This window comes from Neovison vison, chromosome 4 (genome assembly GCF_020171115.1).
Source record: "Neovison vison isolate M4711 chromosome 4, ASM_NN_V1, whole genome shotgun sequence".
Classification (NCBI taxonomy): Eukaryota; Metazoa; Chordata; class Mammalia; order Carnivora; family Mustelidae; genus Neogale; species Neogale vison.
This window is the reverse complement of record NC_058094.1, coordinates 211635061-211654430: the sequence shown is the minus strand read 5'-3', so window position 1 is coordinate 211654430 and position 19370 is coordinate 211635061. Positions and strand designations below refer to the sequence as shown.

The following is a 19370-nucleotide window of genomic DNA, read 5'->3' as shown; positions in this document are numbered from 1 at the left end:
GAAAAAAAGTTACCTAACACTACATACTTTTTTTTTTTTTTTTTACTCTTCAAATAATTTATTATGATAATAGGTAACATTCCTATAATGCTTACCATATATAGCCCCAGGTACTTTTCAAAGCACTTTACATGAATGACCATATTTAATCTCCCAGAGATTTTCAGTAGGCCACTTCTGGTAATCTCCCCATCTTACGGATGTGAGGGAACTGTTGGGGTGGAGTCACATGTGTTGTTTTACTGGGACAGAGCTGTCATTTCTAGTGTGGCTCTGAAGAAAAGCATAGGCTCTTACCACCGCTCTGCTGTGAATCGCTCACCAAAGTATAGGGTACTGTGAACAATATATTCGTTTCTTAAATACATTAAAGAATTGTGTACAGTGGAGCATTCAGTCTTGCCACCTCAGTCTGTTGCCTGTGTTTTTAGTAATTAGTACCTATTGCCTTAGATTGGAAAATGTTTTAATATAGAAAATGAAAACGCCTGTCATTTCCAGTGCTGTCTTGTCCTCTAATATAGGGGACAGACACATCTCCCATATCTAGTATTATGTTGTTATTTTGGAGATAGTTCGCCTCCTAGGAACTCTTGTTTCACTAAATCTTTGACAAAAGAAAAAAAAAGGTAAGCCTTTATCAGATTTTTGATAGTGCTAAAACATTAAAACGATAGTATTATTCTATTTTGAATTGGTAAGGTCTACCTTCTCAAAGGAAATCTTGGTGGAAGACGTTTTAGTGGTCATGTCAAATAATAAAAATTTCTTTCAAAGTAAGAAAATAATAGACTTTTAATAGTTGATTTAAATAAGCTTTACCTGCCACAAATTCATGTAACCACTGGACAAATCATGTCAAATATTTTACCTGCTATTAATGGAGCAGAAAACTGCAAAGTAAATGAAAGATGTTTCTAAATTTTAGGTCGTAGGAGCACCTGGGTGACTTAGGCAGTTAAGTGACCTAGCGACTCTGGATTTCAACTCAGGTCACGACCTCAGGGTCCTGGGATTGAGCCCTGTATTGGGCTCTGTGCTCAGTGGGGAGTCTGCTTGAGATTGTGTGTCTGTCTCTCCCTTTCCTGCCCCTGCTCACTTTCTCTCTGTCTCTCAAATAAATAAATATTTTTAAAAAATTATTTTTAGGTTGTAAAACAGACTTACCATTATAGAAAACTGTATGGCCATGTACAGAGCAATGTTCCTTTCACCGAAAGACCACAATGTCAGATTTGGGGCAGCATTCTCTGCCGCCTCTTTTTGGTTCTCTTTTGAGGGTCATCTCACCAGATGGTTTCTCCCATTCCCCATCCAGTATGAGGACTTAGAAAGTATTTTAACAAAGTTTGGAAGGGAGATGTAGGTACATATATACATAGGTACATACATACATTTTTGTATGGCCATTTTAGGTATATAATTATATATATATTTTTTACCTTCTTTGGAAATTGGAGTGTGGATGTTACTTCTTTGAAGCACAGACCATATAGGCCTCAATATTTGGCTATTAAAAAAGGATCAGATGAAAATACAATTGATGGAAGTACACTACTACAGGCCATGGGGTTGACCAAATTACAACTAACTTAGTTACATTAATGACTTTAAAGTAATAGTAATTTATAATTGATAAACAAGAAAAGGGCCATATATGAACCTACTGCCATCTCAAGACACCAGAGATAACACAGATAGCCTCTCAGAAAATTAGGGTGTGTCTCCCACCTATGAGTACCAATTCAGAGTGGAAACATTGTAGCATTGGTAGGCAGCTGTGAAGCCAGAGTCTGGGAGTAGTTTGGGGTCTAGATTGGAGAAGGACCCATTGGTTCCATGGTATGTGTCTCCATAATGCATAATAACGTAGTCTAATCACGAGAAAACGTCAGACAAGCCCAAAGTACCAGTCATTCTACAAAATTTCCAACGGGTGTTCCTCAGGAGTGTCAAGGTGTCATGAAAGACGAGGGGAGGCTGAGGAACTGTCACAGACAAGAGGAGACTGAGGAGCTGTGACAACTAAATGCCGTACGACAGGCAGGATTGGGTCCCGAAATAGAAAAAGAACATTGTAGAGAAACTGGAGAAATCCAAATGAAGTCTGCAATTTAGTCACTACTATTTACTAGTAATGTATTGTAGAATTGTTAACTTACTCGTTTTGATGATTGTACTGTGATTATCTAAGATGTCAACTTGAGAGGAAGGAGGGTGAAGATAGACTGAAACTATTCACTTTTTTTATTTGTTTGTTTTGGAGACTTTATTTATTTATTTGAGAGAGAGCATGAGCAGGGAGAGGGGCAGAGGAAGAGGGAGAGAATCTCAAGCCTACTCAGAGCTGAGCATGGAGCCCACCACAGGGCTCGATTTCATGACCCTGATATCATGACCTGAGCTGAAGTCAAGAGTTGGACACTTAACCGACTGAGCCACGCAGGTGCCCCAGAAACTTTCCACTATTTTTGCCCCTTTTCCATAAATCCAAAATTATTTCACAATAGAAATTGAAAAAGTACTTTTATTTGGTAGTGTGTGGACATTCTGCTTTAGCTTAGCGTTACCAAATCTTGATGTAGCCAACGTCTTCAGCACGTATGCCCCTACACATATTTTTCTGTTCTGGCTCTATTAAATAATCTGTTGTTGTTAATTAGCTCCTTTGGAGAGAGGGAGGAGAGTAATACAATTTTTGTATATATTACAAAATATAACTAGTGTAATAAATAGCTGTGTACGCCTTTTAGAACACTTCATTTGAAGAAATGTAGGAAGGTAGTGAAGCTGCAGTCTTCTTCTTTTTTTTTTTTTTTTAAGATTTTATTTATTTATTTGACAGACAGAAATCACAAGTAGGCAGAGAGGCAGGCAGAGAGAGAGAAACAGGCTCCCGGCTGAGCAAAGAGCCCGATGCGGGGCTTGATCCCAGGACTCTGGGATCATGACCTGAGCCAAAGGCAGAGGCCTAACCCACTGAGCCACCCAGGCACCCCTGCACAGTCTTCTTTATTTGTGTTATTCTGCTCCTCATCTCCTACTACTACCACCAAACTGCTACCACTTGGAGATAATCAATGGAATTTGCCATTTAATAATCCTGTTTCATTATTTTGCACTTTTCCGAACTTGACGTAAATTACACTCTATGATATCATATCTAGAACTTGCTTTTGTTTTTTGTTTTTTTTTTCCCCTCCACGTGTATGGCTAATTCATTCTTTTTCATCACTGTGGAGTTCTCCACTGTACGAATACCCAGTACTTACTCATGCTCCTGCTGGCAAGCATGTTGAGAGTGTTGGGGTTTTTTTGTTCTGTTTTGTTTTTGTTTTTTTTATGGTGGTTCACTTTTTACAAGTATCTTCTGAGACCAAAATTGATCTGTACTCTTTCTGAACTCCAGTAACACTATCTACAACTTTTAACTCAATTATTTGTGACCTTTCCTTACTAGTGTTTTTCTTTTCTCTTATATTGGACGGAAAGCTTCTTGATGATCTGTTTCCCCAAGGTGAACATTATTGGGATAATAAGTATCTAATTTTGTTGAATGAATAAGTAAATACTTAAGTGGATTAAACACTGTCTATGTATAGATCTTGGGCATATTTGTGTTTATTCCCTTAGTTGTTATATGGTGTTGCCTCCTGGGGCTTTTTCTTTGTTAGAAAGATTTATACAGTGTGGGGAATCTGGGCACTGAGGTGGAAGTTAGGGGCATAAATAAAGCCTGAAACTTTAACCTGTGAAGTTAAAAGCTGAGATTGTGACAGCACAGGTACATGCTCGCTCTCCTCTCTCTCTCTCTCTCTCTCTCTCTCTGTGTGTGTGTGTGTGTGTGTGTGTGTGTGTATGTGTGTGTGTTTAACATTCTAGGGAAACTTTGACAAAATTAGTAATAATTTTACCTGCCTTTGGCGTTACAAAACCGAGGGGAGCTCACTAACCTAGAGTAGGACATCATTCTTGTTAGAAAGCTTACTATTTGCCTTAGATTATTTTGAATTTGTACCCAGAATTAGTTTTGCCGAAATTGGTTTTTTCCTCCAAAATTATTTTATTCTCAATATGCTTGCCAGCAGGAGAATGAATAAATACTGGGTATTCGTACAGTGTTGATCTTACTCTGCAAAAACACTTAACAGGTTTCACAGCTATGGTGCCCATCTTGTTGGATTTCTGTAGCTGCTTTGGCAGAGATAGGCAGGGCTGATATCATCCCTATTTTATAGGTTAGGAACAGTGGACTGGAAGCCGAGGGAGTCTGATGGACTTGCTCAAGGCCACAGAACAGAACCAGAAAGCAGATCTTTCAACCTGGTGCTGGCTCTGTCTGGACATTACAGACAGAAACTGGACATTACTGAAACTGTAATGTTTCAGTGCTTAAAATAATTGAAAGTATTAATCAAGATGTTACTGCTTCACCAGAATTCTAATAGGTGATTCAGTAACATAGTGCCCACTTGAGAGTTTATCATAGTAGTAGGGGGAGTTTCTCATCAGTGTTACTATGGATTAACTAGCTTTTTTACTGCCCTCTTGGTTAAAAGGGTTCATGAAAAAGCTTAAAGCAAACATTGCAAAAGAGCATGTTGTGACTGGTGTATATTTTAACAGAAAGAAAAATCTTATAAGTAAAACTGGAAGGAAGGTGTGACACAACTTCAAGTTGAAATATCTGGGAAGACAAATGGCCTTTTGGGTAGCAGGAGACCTACAGTTGAATTAAAACCTCTCCACATACAGACTGACGAAGTTGGTCACTCAAATTGTAATTTTAAAAACTGCAGAAGCAGTACGCTTGGAATATTGTCTTCATGTCAGAAATGCACCTTCATGCTTGAAAATGATAAAAAATTACAATCGATCCTTACAACTGTTCTGTTCATCTTTATTGATCAGGTGCAAGAAAGATAAATCGCAGCCCAAATAAGATTATAGTAAATGTTAGCATCGTAGGGGACTCTAGGTTGATAGAGAGCCATTCATCATCTCAAATGGTGACCTGTCCACTGCTCCAGCCACCCCGAGTCTGCTGTCTAATCACATACCTATTGATTTTATCTATATCCAGCAAACCTGGATGTGACTGTCATTGGGCAACCCAGATTGTTAAATGCAAAGGGGTCACTGGTGTGAAGAGGATTTCATTTTCATTTTCTCTCCAACCAACAATGATTTATTAAAAAATAAACTACTTCAAGTCATGCATGTGAAACCTGAGTGATTAGGGATTGAAGGTGCACAATAGACCGCTGTATTGTGTAGTGTTCTTTTGTACTGGGACACATTTTGCAGGATATTTCATTGAGTCTAAAGGTGCCGGGGTCATTTAGGCCACCTCCTACAGCAAAACAGGTTTCAAAGGAGCCAGCCAGAACAGACAGTTTTAAATTTTCCTGCATCAGGAAAGGCATTACTTTCCTATTGCAACTTGATTTATGTTGCTTGTGTGTTCATTTATGTAATAGTGGGAACGTTTTTCCTTTTTTGTTGTAGAAATCACCTAAATCCTTCATCTGTTCTTAGTGACAAATTTGTTATAAATGTTGATGTTCTTGTGGTCATAGGGAGGCGCTAGATAGAACTCATTCTCCTCCATAAAGAATCTGTCTTGAGGGCAAAAGTACTGTGTTTAAAAAAAAACAAAAACAAAAACAAAAAAATACCTTGAATAGCCTAAGTAGAACATTGGAATAATAGGTGAAATATGTTAAGAATTTTCTCATGGGATCAAATAATGATGCATTTTTAACTCTGAAAGTTTATTTTAATTATAACTTGTATGCCAGCAGGTACACTATTATTTAAATGGATACCTTTTCTTGCATTTTTAGAAGTATCTATGCCACTTATGCAAGAAGTCTTTGTCCTTTTGCTTGAATGGCTGAACAGATTTTACGTATTGTTTGTAATTGTAAGTCCTGCACACGTTTTGTCCTCTTGGACAGTGAAAACTATACTATCAATCTTTGTCCACAGAGCTCAGAGTTCTACAAAGTCACCACTGAACAGTATCAGAAAGCAGCTGAAGAGGTGGAAGCAAAGTTCAAGTAAGTTTTGAACACTGTTACAGTTACTGTTCTTGACAAGATGCAAGTACAACTTTATCACTTTTTGCACAGAAGATAATTTGTTGCCTAGCCCTCTGGAATACTTGGAAGCGTATTTGGAAGGACAGGGTGTATCCATGTTATCTGCTGTTGGTGGAATTCAAACACAAGGAAAGAGCCTTTGTTGAAAGCTTATTGCAACTTAATTTTATGAAGTAAGGGAAAATTGAAAGCAATGGTAATAGAATTTTCATTTGGAATCATACTACCTAAGATAGGCTGCCCTTGATTATGAAGGTGATGTGAAATTGCTATTAATAACAGAAACAGAGAGAGCATTCAACTTTATGTAATAAAATGATGGGCATGTCCAAATTTGAGTACCACTTTTCTCATGTTTAAGCTGTTTTCATTTCTTCATATGTACCTTGAAAGCATTTAAATCACAGACTTTACCTTGCACTTGATTATGAAGGTGATGTTAAATTGCTGCCTCTGTTAATCCTTGGAATGTTTAAATGAATGTTCTGTAATTGATGGATCAAAGTGTCCATGACCCATAGCCCTGTACTTTCCCTTTGCTGCCAGTTCTCACGATAGGTAAGAAGACATCATTCAGAATTTTCCTGAGCGTATAAATAGTTCTATTGTGTAACCGCTGTTAGTAGCACATGTGCAAATTAGCGAAGCAAAAAAAGGTGTTGTGACAGGTTTAGTTGAAAGATCACACTGGGCTCTGACCTCCTTCCTGGTGCATGTTTATAAGCATTTGATAAAATGATTAAACCCTAAGGTGTAATGTTATTACTTTCTGCTGTAGTACAATTTGTATGGTAATGGATATTAGTGTTCTTTTAATGTTGATTTTTTTTTTTTTAAAAATGTGTTGTTGTTTTTTTTTTTAATTTAAAGATTGTTTGAGTTGTAGTTAAACAGACCTCCAGTCTTTGTTAGTGAATTCTCTTTTTAGGGGCAATAGGGAAAGTCCTTCTGAGGATGGGCCACAGATCTCATTCTTAAAGGTTAATGTGCTGTCTTAAGTATTTAGGTATAAAATTGGGTATGGACTTGATTTTAAAATATGTACTTTACATATGTATTTTTAGTTATCTTTTTATCTTTTCTCCCTAATGATAAAGTAGCATTCATTAACTTTTTTTTCTTTTCTCATGAGAATTTTTGACTTGGCACCCTGGGTATTTCTTCATTGTAAGAGAATAGCTCTTCAAATAACAATTTTAAGGTAAATCGAAGGAGATCAATTCTGACTAGGATGATCTGTGAAGTTCTCATAAAGAAGATACTAATGTAATTGAGGCTAGAAGAGGAGTACTGAGTGGATGGAAAGGAAAAGTATTCAGAAGGAAAATTACACTGTCTAATTGGTGGGTGAGAAATCAGTTCAGATCAGTGGTTCGATTCAGAGGGACTTGTGCAAGACAGAGATGAAAAGGTTAGTAGGGGTCATCATTAACTAAGAAGCTGGTCTTCATTTAGTAAGAAGTTTTTGTAAGGTCTTTGACCAGGTAAATGCCCTGATTTCTGACCTTGAGTAATATTAATCTGACAGCGGGTGTGAGTCTCGATCGGAGGCATGAGAAACAGCAGTGGTACTACATGAGAGGACTCTGTAAGCAACAGAGAAAAGGAAGAGATGGGTACAAACAAGTCATTGAAAGATTAGATAGGAGTTGGCAAATACCAGTGCATTTGTTGGCTAGGGCTGCCTGACAGAGTCCCGCAGATCGAGTGATCTAACAGAAACCACTCGCAGTTCTGGAGGCCAGCAGTCCGTGATCAGCAAGCCAGCGGGGTCGGCTTCTCCTGAGGCCTCTCCGCTAGGCTTGCGGGCGGCCGTCTTCTCCCTGTGTCTTCACAGTGTCAGCCCCTCTGCATCTGTGTTTTAATCTCCTTTTCTTATGAATCACATTGGATTAGGGCTCACCATGATGACTTCATTTTTTTTTTAATTGATTTATTTGACAGAGAGAGATCACAAGTAGACAGAGAGGCAGGCAGAGAAAGAGAGAGAGGGAAGCAGGCTCCTTGCTGAGCAGAGAGCCCGATGTGGGACTCGATCCCAGGACCCCGAGACCATGACCCGAGCCGAAGGCAGCGGCTCAACCCACTGAGCCACCCACTTCATTTTAATGTAATTATCTCTTTGGAGCCCTTTGTCCAAATACACTTTCTGATACCAGTCATTAGATCTTCAACATCCGAATTTGGGAGGGGGAAGTCCAATTCAGCCCATAACACCTGGACAGAGAGGCAAGGGGGTGGCGGGGACCAGAAATAGAGGTTTAACAGATTGGAAAATTGGTGGAGGCTGGATTTTTAAAGAGTTAAGTCTGGTTTGAGATGAAAAGAATCATTCTTCTGAAAGCCCCGTGCACCTGCCATGTCCTTCAACCTGGGCTAGCCTGCTGGCAAGTGAGAGGGTGCATGGGACACAAAGCCAAGTGTCCTGCTGGCTTACGCTCTCCAAGACTACATGGAGCTATAGGTTAGACTTTGTTTTATATATTTATTTTTAAAGATTTTATTTATTTGCGAGAGAGAGGGAGAACAGAGAGAGAGAGAGCGCGCAGAGAAGGAGAGTGAGAGGGAGAAACAGACCCCCGCTGAGCAAAGAGTCTGATATTGGGCTCGAGCCGAGGACCCTGAGATCATGACCTGAGCCAAAGGCAGACACTTAACAAGTGAGCCACCCGGGCGCCGCTAGACTTCGTTTTAATCAGAGCCTCGGTAGCTTCATCTCTCTTTACCTTTAAAAGATATTTCTCTTTATTAATTCTACTCTCACCTCGTATCGTAGAGAATTTGGCCTTTCCCAAAGGGAGGTCTGGCCTTTATACTCATCTTCTAGGAGAGGTAACCTCTCGGCCCTTGGAATTTCCCGAGCGATAGAAGTGTCTCGTTAGTCGTGATGGGCCCTTTGGGCCATGTGGTATCAGCCCAGCCTCTGGGGAGGTGATGCCGGCAACTGAATTGAGCTGAGCAACATGGGCAGTTAGTCAAGCCCATATAATGAGGCCCCAGTGAAACCCTGGGCACTGGAATTTGTGTAGGCTTGTCCCGTTGATAATACTCTGTGCATATATTGTTAAAGGTTGCTGCCGGGAGAATAGAACATCTTGAGGACAGTGGAAACTTTGCATCTGAAGCTCTCCCAGACTCTGTCCTATATATCTCTTCATTTGGCTGATTCTCCTTATCATTTCCCATAATAAGCCATACTTATGAGTTTAATAGCTTTCTATGAGTTCTCTGAGTCCTTTTGGTGAATCATTAAAGGTGAGAGTGGCTTTGGGAACTCCTTGAACTGGCAGATGATGTCTGTGCCCTCAGACTTTGTAATTTGGCTAAGTGTAGTACAAACAGAACTCCAGGTTTTTATATTCTGTGGGAGAATTTTAAGAGCTAGCTTTTCAAGTGACTTTAATTATATTATTATTATTATTATTATTATTATTTGGCACTATCTGCTAGACCAAGCTTCCTAGGCACTGTATATTTGATTTGCAGTAAGTTTGTTGGCTTCACACCTAGAAAGTGATAGTGCCTTGGCTCTCAGAGGTGCTTCGCATCTTTGAAGGCCCTGAAATCGCTCAGTGGAACTTTGTTTCTCCTTACAGATTTGATCATCCCAGGTAACCATGACAGCTTTAATCTTTTACAAGGCAGTATACTATCTCCTTTTCATTTCATGACAGAGCTGATCTCAGTGGTCCCCCTCAGACAACAGCTCGGAGGGACTTTGAGGAGGATTTAGTTAATTTTATCTGATGGAAGATTTCATGTGGGTGCCTCTTGGTTACAGGAGATGGCAGCTTTTTAAATTGCAATTTCAAGGGCAATATTATACACCTAATAGGGGTTCACACAAAATCATTGTAAAGAGAAAGAAAGCTAAGAGCATTTGAAGCCACACATGATAAACACCAGTCGCAAGGATCCATCCTGCCAGGATAGCTTAATGGAATTATTTTAGGGATGCTTAAATATTAACTCACACTTCAGCCCTTCAGTTTATAGTTTTGGCAGGAAACCATTAAAACACTTTAGATTTAATGGAATTTTTCCCCCTATTTAATCAACACGCCATTTATTCAGAGAGCTCCTCTGTGACATGCCCTCTGAGTTCTGAATATACAGCCATGAAGAAACAGGTAGGATCTTACCAGTGTGGACCTCGGAGTCCATCAGAGAGCAGGACGAAGACAGAATTTTAAAGTCGCTTTTGAAAAATTCTAAGTTCTACTGTCATGGGATAATTGTATCCCTAATAAGTTATTAAAAATACTATTTACATTTTTTTCAGTAGGAATTAAGCAGTTTGGGAATTAAGAATGTATGCTGTTTATTTTCCTACAAGAGCTCTTACCCCACAATAGCTTTAACATTTTAGCTATAAAATCCAAATCACTCAGCAAATCCAGCAATTTTTTTTTTATATCTAGCTTTTATTTAAGAGAGAACCTTTGCTTTTCCCAGTCCGACTAGAACCAGTCACTGTTAACGGTTCCAACTGCTTTTTATCACTCCTTGTTATTATCTGTTAAATAGAGCAATTTATGGTGCTAGTTCTTAGTTTGATGGTGCTGGGGCCATGTCACGTTAGCTCAGCATACTGAGAATTATGCCTCGTGTTAATCCTTATTCTCCACCTGATAGGTAATTAATTTAAAAAAATACTATATTAAATGGCACATTGATGGTACTTAGCATAGGTCTAGCATAAGATAAATGCCCAGTGAGTATTTGATTTTATTGTTTTTATTGTTCTATATATACTATATATATATAATATATATATTGTGGTAATGTTATTTTATTATTATGTCCAACTCAAGTTATACAACTTTGCAGCAGAAGAGAAATTTCTGTATTTGTTTCCAGATAAAATCTACATGATGTTAAACCCTCCTCTGAAAACAAACAAACAAAAGCAACAGAAAGAGTTCTTATCCTCTGGGTTCTTATCCCAGCCCAGCCAAAGACAGGGGATGAAGCCATGGGGCTAGAGGAGGGAGAGGACCTCTATCTCTGGGTCCCTCTCAGAACCACATCTCCTCGGGGAATTAGAGCCTGGGTCCCACATGTGCAAAAAGGAAGCGTTATTACCAGGGTGTTTTGTACATACAAGTTTTTATTTAATATAAAAATCAATATTAAGCACATATCAAAGAAATGTAGAATATTCTGAAAGCAAGGGAAACCTCATGAAGACAGTGCAGTATCAAACAAAGGAAAAGCATTTTGAAGACAATTGATAATTCTTTCCCATGCCATCGTAGATAACTAAGTAGCCCGGTTCCACCTTCCATAAAGGAGAAAGTGTGAATGTGGGAAGCGACATAGGTCTGTTCAAAATATTTTGAGGATCCTCTCGTTAGATGTGTAACATTTCAGCTTGTCACCAGTTTTGATGAAGGACGAGGCACTTGTGAAGGACTCCAGTTTTGTGAGATTGTATGTGAATATTCGTAATACTCCTTTGTGTGCCCGACTTTATAAGGGTTTTCACTTTTATCCTTGAACGAAGTTGTTGAAACCTGACTTATAAATTTGGGCTCATGGAAGAAGCCTGGGTTATCTTACAAGGAATTAAAAGATTAGTTACCCTGTGGAAGTAGTTTAGGTGATTTTAGAGTATCTGAGGAATGCTAGGCAAAACTCTTAGAGATAAAGTGGATTTTATAAGTATTACCATATATTCAAAATTTCGTTCATTGTAAAATGCTTTAACTTAAAATATTTTTGGTTTTATTAGGTTTTTCACTTTGGCCGATGTAGGGATGGAAAAGTTATCCTAAACTTGGTCTAGGTTCTTTGGCTGATCGAATAATTAAACTAATATAAAACCAATTAACAGGAGAAAACAGCTCAGAATGTAGTAACATGTATACATGAGAGAGACCTGGAGAAAGTGAGAAACTCTCCAAAAGGGCCAGAACCATCCACCTTAAAGGGCACCTTCAGCAAAAGACAAAAGATGTGGGAGATACGGAATCACTTATGGGAGCGCCGTAAGCAAGGGGACGGCTGTTATGCAGACTCCAGTCGTCGTCTTCCCCACTGATGAGAGTTTCTGGAGGTGGGTTGTGCCCTCTCCCGATACCACAGGAGAGCCGCCCCTGCCGGTGCAGGATTCCTTGAGACGTGTCCGCGTCTCCCTCGAAAGGGTCACTTCTGTTTGGTTTGGAGAGCTGCTCATGTGTTGGCGGTTAAGTAAAAAAATCATCAACCAAAAATAATCCTTAGGCCAGATGTGTCTTGGGGTGGCAGATCTGCTCCTTTTCACCGGCAGTCCTGTGTTTTGTTTCTCTTCTGGGTGGCTGGTTTTAACAGCTCTACTGCAGATGAGTTCGTGAAGCTGAGGATGACACGCCACTGGTATCAGCAGGTGTTTCTCGTGTTCTCTGTAATTACACACGGGATCATGGACAGTTTTAAGCAACAGTGTTTAAAGATCCTGCTTAATTGGCTGTAAAATAATTAAATAAGGTTTTGACTGGCAAATTTATAATTCTGTTAGATGCATAAGCCGGTGCGCTGGAATGTCAATGTGACTTCGGTTTGGAAATATTAGATTAATAGAACTCATTGTACTGCAGGTACAAAGTTTACTCTGATTAATAGTCTCAAAACTTTTCCAGAAGTGTGGCCAACTAAATTTATGTTACTTACCTTTTCCTTTTAATTAAAACTTACTTCAAAAGCTTGCGCTGTTCAGTTCTGCTGTGCTTCTCTTTCTGGTTTCTCCAAAGTGGACCTCCAGCAATTTTTCGGGGACTCCAGCTGCCTTTTTGAATAACTTGCCTTATCAAAAGGATTAAAATTATATACTGTTGTACATGTATTTGTATCCGCAGCTGACAGGTACCCTGCACATCGTCTCTAACACATACTAATGTCTGCTTATAACCTACTTTAGTGCCGCGTGAATGGCTCTATAGGCCAAATATACATGATAAATGTTTTATCTCTGATTCTCATTGATCAATTTCTAAATGATCAAATGGTTTATCTCAGTAAGACACTAATTCACATTGATCAAATTCTAAATGACCAAGTTGACTTGGTTTCTGCTGAACACAAATTGTATTAAAACAACATTACTTGAACATGCTGTCTTGTCTAATGCAGGAGTTACGTTACCAGCAGTTACATTATAACGAGAGTTATTGTATTATAAAGATGTCTCCTTCATAATGAAAAGTTTACACAAGAAGAAAAGAATGCGATATTGCAGGAAGAACAGGGCTTTGAGCAAGGATTTGGGCTTTTACTAACTAATTAAATTCTGCATTTGTACTGGGCCCTCCTTCCCCTTTTTTTAATTTGAAAGGCTGAGAGCAGGAAGCATCGCAGCTGCAGTGGTGACATTTTATCCCCTAAGGTCCTCGGAGCCAAGTAACATCTTGATTATTCATAGTAAGAGATTTAGTAACTGAAGAAGAGGCAAAATTCTAGATAAAGTAAATAAATACCTGTACCCTTTGTGTGTAAACTTGGTTTCGATAGCGTATTTAGAAGTTTAAGGTTATTTATTGTTTTTCTAAAAAATAGTCACCTATGTCAACTGGCATCTCAAACCCTGTAGAGTTTGTCAGTGTGTTGCTGGCGGAGGATTTGAATTCTGAAATTGAGAAACAATGTTTATGAGCTGAAGGATATACTTTGTATATAAAGCTAATGGCAATTATACATTTGGCTGAAACATCGCCTTGGTTATTTAGAACAACTAATTCCTCGGGCAGGTTATTTATTACCTCTCTGGCTTGTCTCTTCCATCTGTAGAATGTAAATTATAACCGCCACTCTCTTTAGGGCATCCAAGCTGAGAAGGTTTTAAAAGTTGAAAAAGAAAAGAAAGTTGTCATTGAGCCTCATCTAAAAATGGTTGTAAATGGTTGTTTCACTCAGTTCTAAGACACTGGCCGCCATTTTAAGTATGTTCTGGATGCTGTTGGCAGCCTTTCAGTTCTTCCTCAGGGTTATGTGCTGGGTAGTCTGGCACCTGTCAGTGTATGAGTCCGTCTCCCTTTCCATCCTCCACATCCTACCCAGCTCCAGCCACAGACAAGTCCCAAGTAAAGTGAGATCTGCTTTGGAACACAACAGTGTTTGACAATGTTTCATATAATAGGCATTTAAAATTGGTTAGATTGTTGAAGAAACCTTGGGTGATTAATGCTTTTTTTTGAAACTGCTTTAAGATCAGAGCTTCTAATCAGATCTGCTTCTAATCAGATCTGAGTTAGTTTCTTTTTGTGCCTTGGTTTGGATATCTATATTTAATCTTTGCACTATCATCTGAGGGAACAGAAGTAAATGGCAAGAAACATTAACACGACGTGGGAGTTAGCTTTTTGTTTGTACTTTTTCTCTGCTTCCTAAACTTCCCTTCGCAGCCTTCCCCTCAATCCAGAGGTGAGTACAGAAAGGGGTGGGGCAGGGTGGCAACGTTGGTTGGAATATAGGACCCCAAAGGGCAGGTGCAAGAGTGTAAACCAAAGACAGTACAGTCTGTTTCACAAAAAAGGACATAGACTGCAGCCATCACATGAACATCTGCAGTTGGTGACAAGGTCAAGAGGTTACCGCAGCCACTTCCTCCTCACGTCAGCGTAAGTAGGTAAAGGACCCTTGAGTGGTGACAGAAGCTGACAAAGGTCCAGTCCAATTAGCCCCATCCTATCCAGGACCTGGAACTCTTTCTTGTCTCTGTCCCAGCTATGGTAGTGAGGGTTGGTTTGGTTTGCTCTGGGCGTTCTTTTTACTTTAATCTCTTTATGGATGTTGTATGGAAATGATCCTGATCAGTCTTCTTGTGGCCCTTAGGTTTGTGACCGTGAGCTCCTGAATTCCTGATTTGTTCCATGTGAAATAACAAATTGTTCTGTTTTCCCCTAAAAGTACATTAGCATTGAACTTTCATCCTTAATCAATACAGTCCATTAAGAATCTAGCATACCTTACATGGTTATATGAAATATTAATTGCACACTGTTAGATAAATGGAGAGTCTGCCCGAATGATAGCTTGTTTCTTGCCTTGTACCATAGTATTTAAAATGAGAAATTTGGGGTTCTGGAGTGCATGGGATTTTGGAATTTCTTTACTGGTCCTTGCTTATTTGAGTCATTAACTAAACGTACAGCCCAGAGTTCCCAAAGGCTATTTCTAACTGGGACTAGGAAGTTTTTCCTCTTGCTCGTTCTGCCTAAAGTTCCTTTACATTTTAAAGATCCAGTAGAAAATAATTTTTGATTTTCCTTTGATGTTTTTAAAGATGAGAAAAAGTTCTTATGCTTTTTGAGTGCCACTCAGCTGTAGGTAGAAAGGAGAAAAGCTTGTAAGGAGGGTCAATTAGAGTTAATTATTGTCTGACTGACCTGCCACATTTTAAAATGTTCAGGAAGAGTTCTGGGACGTAGATTTTTCCTTCTCTCCTTTTGTCAAGGTTACAGAGTTAACCATCTTAAAGACATGAGCATGGTTAAAAATTGCATCACAGCCGTTATCTACACATAAAAACGATAGCTGTCAGAATGGTCTCTGGGAAGTTGTATAGGTTCAGCCATATTGTAAGATCCATTTATGTTTTATTGCTCTACAGCTTGGTAAGCCTGCTCCAAACACTATCAGGCCTTCCTGCCTCTAACCAGATAATTACAGCTGTCTGAGGTTGCCCTTTCACCATGCATGAGATAAAACCATGGTAGTAAGATTGAAAACACCTTCTAGGATAATTGTGCTTAAATACACATTTCCATAGTTCATTTGAAATTATAATTTATCATGCAATGTCTCATGGTTTCAGTTTATTAAGGATTCTCATTGCTGGCTCTTTCAAATTTTCTTAAGACATAAGCAAACAAAATACAAAAGTTGATAACTTGGTCCTTAGCATAATTTAAAACTTGTGTTCATTGAAGGACACCATTAAGAAAATTTTTTAAATGGGGAAAAGATTTGAACAGATACTTCAAAGGAAGATATAAGAATGGTCATTAGCCATGAAAAGTGCTAATAACATCTTTAGTTATTAGGAAAATGTGAATTTAAAATGTTGGAATGCTAGAAACTGTAAGGACTGACTACTAATTGTTTGAAAGGATGTGGAGAAGCCAGAATTTTCATCCTTTGCTAGTGGAGTTCTAAAATGGGAGCCACTTTGGGAAAAGTTCGTCAGTTTCTTATAAATTTAAACATACATTTGCTCTATGACTCAGCAATTCTAGTTTTAGGTATTTATCCCAGAGGAAAGAAAACAGACATCCACAAAAGTAATTGTACACATATATTTGTATCAGGCTTTTCATAGTAGTCAAAAACTAGAAACAGCCCAAATGGTCCAGAGAATGGATAAACCAATTGTGGTATATTCACACAGTAGAATAGAATCCTCTTCAGGAGTTTAAAAAAAAACAAACAAAAAAAACCCTCAAATTGATACATGTAATAACATGGATGAATCTGAGAAACTTGTTAAGCAAAAAGAAGCCAAACACAGAATAATACTATGTGCTTCCACTTATTTGATTCTACAGATGAAGTTCAAAAATAGGAGAAATTAGTCTGTACTGACAGACATCAGAACAGTTAATGGGGAGAGAGGGCAATTTGATTGGAAAGAGACACAAACCTTCTGAGGCACTGGAAGTATTTGTTTTCTGGATAATATTATACAGACATATACAATTTTTACTACAATATGAACAATTAAGATAGGTGCTTTTTAAAAAGAATGCTAATTATTTCGAGTATCTTTGTGTATAGTGTAAGAGAATGGTCGATTTTCATTCTTCTACACATAGCTGTCCAGTTTTCCCAGCACCATTTATTGAAGAGACTGTCTTTTTACACTGTATATTATTTCCTGTTTTGTCAAAAATTAGTTGACCACAGAGTTGCAGGTCCATATCTGGGCTCTCTATTCTGTTCCACTGGTCTCTGTGTCTGTTTTTGTGCCAGTACCATGCTGTCTTGGTGATCACAGCTTTGTAGTAAAGCTTGAAATCAGGCAAAGTGATACCCCCAGATTTGTTTTTCTTTTTCAACATTTCCTTAGCAATTCAGGGTCTCTTCTGGTTCCATACACATTTTAGGATTGTTTGTTCCAGCTCTTTGAAAAACGCCAATGGAATTTGATTCAGGATGATGTTGAAATTATAGAATGCTCTAGGCAGTATAGATCTTAACAATGTTTATTCTTCTGATCCATGAGCATGGAATGCCTTTCTATCTTTTTGGGTCTTCTTCAATTTCTTTCATGAGTGTTCTGTAGTTCCTCAAGTACAGATCCTTTACCTCTTTGCTTAGGTTTATTCCTAACCAGGGATCTTATGGTTCTTGGTGCTTTAGTAAATGGAATCGATTCTCTATTTTCTCTTTCTTTTTTTTTCATTGTTAGTGTATAAGAAAGCAACTGATTTCTGTACATTGATTTTGTATCCTGCCACATTAATGAATTGCTGTATGTGAGGTCAGGAATCTATCAAAATCCTAGAGGAGAACATAGGCAGTAACCTTTTCCACATCCAGCAACTTCTTTCAAAACATGTCTCCAAAGGCAAAGTAAACAAAAGCAAAAATGAACTTTTGGGGCTTCATCAAGATCAAAAGCTTCTGCAGAGCAAAGGAAACAGTCAACAAAACAAAGAGGCAACCCACACAATGAGAGAAGATATTCACAAATGACACTACAGACAAAGGGCTGATATCCAAGATCTATAAGGAATTCCTCAAACTCAACACACACAAAACAGATAATCATGTCAAAAAATGGGCAGAAGACATGAACAGACACTTCTCCAAAGAAGACATATAAATGTCTAACAGACACATGAAAAAATGTTCATCGTCATTAGCCATCGGGGACAGTCAAATGAAAACCACAATGAGATACCACCTTACACCAATTAGAATGGCCAAAATGAACAAGACAGTAAACAAGTGTTGGAGAGGGTGTGGAGAAAGGGGAACCCTCTTCCACTGTTGGTGGAAATGCAAGTTGGTGCAGCCACTTTGGAAAACAGTGTGGAAATTCCTTGAGAAATTAAAAACAGAGCTACCCTATGACCTTGCAATTGTACTATTTATCCCAAAGATACAGGTGTAGTGAAAAAAAGGGCCCTCTGTATACCCCAGTGTTCATAGCAGCAATGGCCTCGGTCACCAAACTGTGGAAAGAACCAAGATGCCCTTCAACAGATGAGTGGATAAAGAAGATGTGGTCCATATATACAATGGAGTATTATGCCTCCATCAGAAAGGATGAATATCCAACTTTTATATCAAGTTGGGTGGGACTGGAAGAGATTATGCTGAGTGAAATAAGTCTAGCAGAGAGTCAATCATCATATGGTTTTACTTGTGGAGCATAAGGAATAACATGGAAGACACTGGGAGATGGAGAAGTGAGTTGGGGGAAATCAGAGTGGGAGATGAAGCATGAGAGACTGTGGACTTTGAGAAACAAACTGAGGGTTTTGGATGGGGGGTGGAGGGTAGGGTGAGCCTGGTGGTGGGTATTATGGAAGGCACACACTGCATGGAGCACTGGGTGTGGTGCATCAACAATGAATTTTGAAACACTGAAAAAAAATGAAATCTTTAAAAAAAATATAAAATAAAAATAAAAAATTTTAAAAAAGCAATCAAGACCCAGCAGATTCAAGGAAAACTCTTTACCTCCCCTGACAGCTGTCTAAAAAGAGTTTTGATAGAAGGTCTGCCTGAGGAAGAGAGCTATCACCAGAGGTAACTACTTTATCATGTGAACTGGGTCTGGTGCACAGGTAGAAGAACATAGCCTAGACCATGAAAGTCCTCTATATCCCACTGTTTCTAAGTGGCCCAGAAAACACCTGTTTACTGAACAGTTACTGTTTTGTTCTTCCTGAAGATTGCATTTCTTTTCTTTGAAGACCCAGACCCCTACCCATCTCTCCTTAGTTCACAATGACATATATACCTCACTCTGCCAGACTGTCTTTGTAATCTCTATGTTGGTATGGCTTCCCCAAACACAGCCTATTAAATTCAGTTTTTCTCCTGTTAAAAAAAATGCTAATTATATTTAAAACACCCTAAATTCATTGATAATTAATTTTAACTAGGGAAACAAGTGCCCAAAATATTAGGAGTGCCCAACTTCTAATTATAATTTGTCGGAGGTAAAATAAGTTGTTTCTTCAATTTAATCAGTCTTAAGAAATTTCTGATTACTAATTGTATCCATAATCATATTTTTTCATCCAGTATATTTCAGTGCTTTCAAGATGACAGGAGTAA

At 38.6% G+C, this 19370-nt stretch overlaps 1 protein-coding gene across 3 annotated transcripts in view; it reads left to right on the top strand.

Moving 5' to 3' along the window:
• The window catches only part of CHCHD3 (coiled-coil-helix-coiled-coil-helix domain containing 3), a 278293-nt gene that overhangs the window by 218308 nt on the left and 40615 nt on the right, over window positions 1–19370 (top strand). For all 3 annotated transcript variants that reach the window (XM_044246586.1, XM_044246584.1, XM_044246585.1), the window contains one exon: window positions 5992–6062. In XM_044246586.1, the coding sequence (XP_044102521.1) occupies window positions 5992–6062 (71 nt within the window). The remainder of the gene's footprint in view (window positions 1–5991; window positions 6063–19370) is intronic.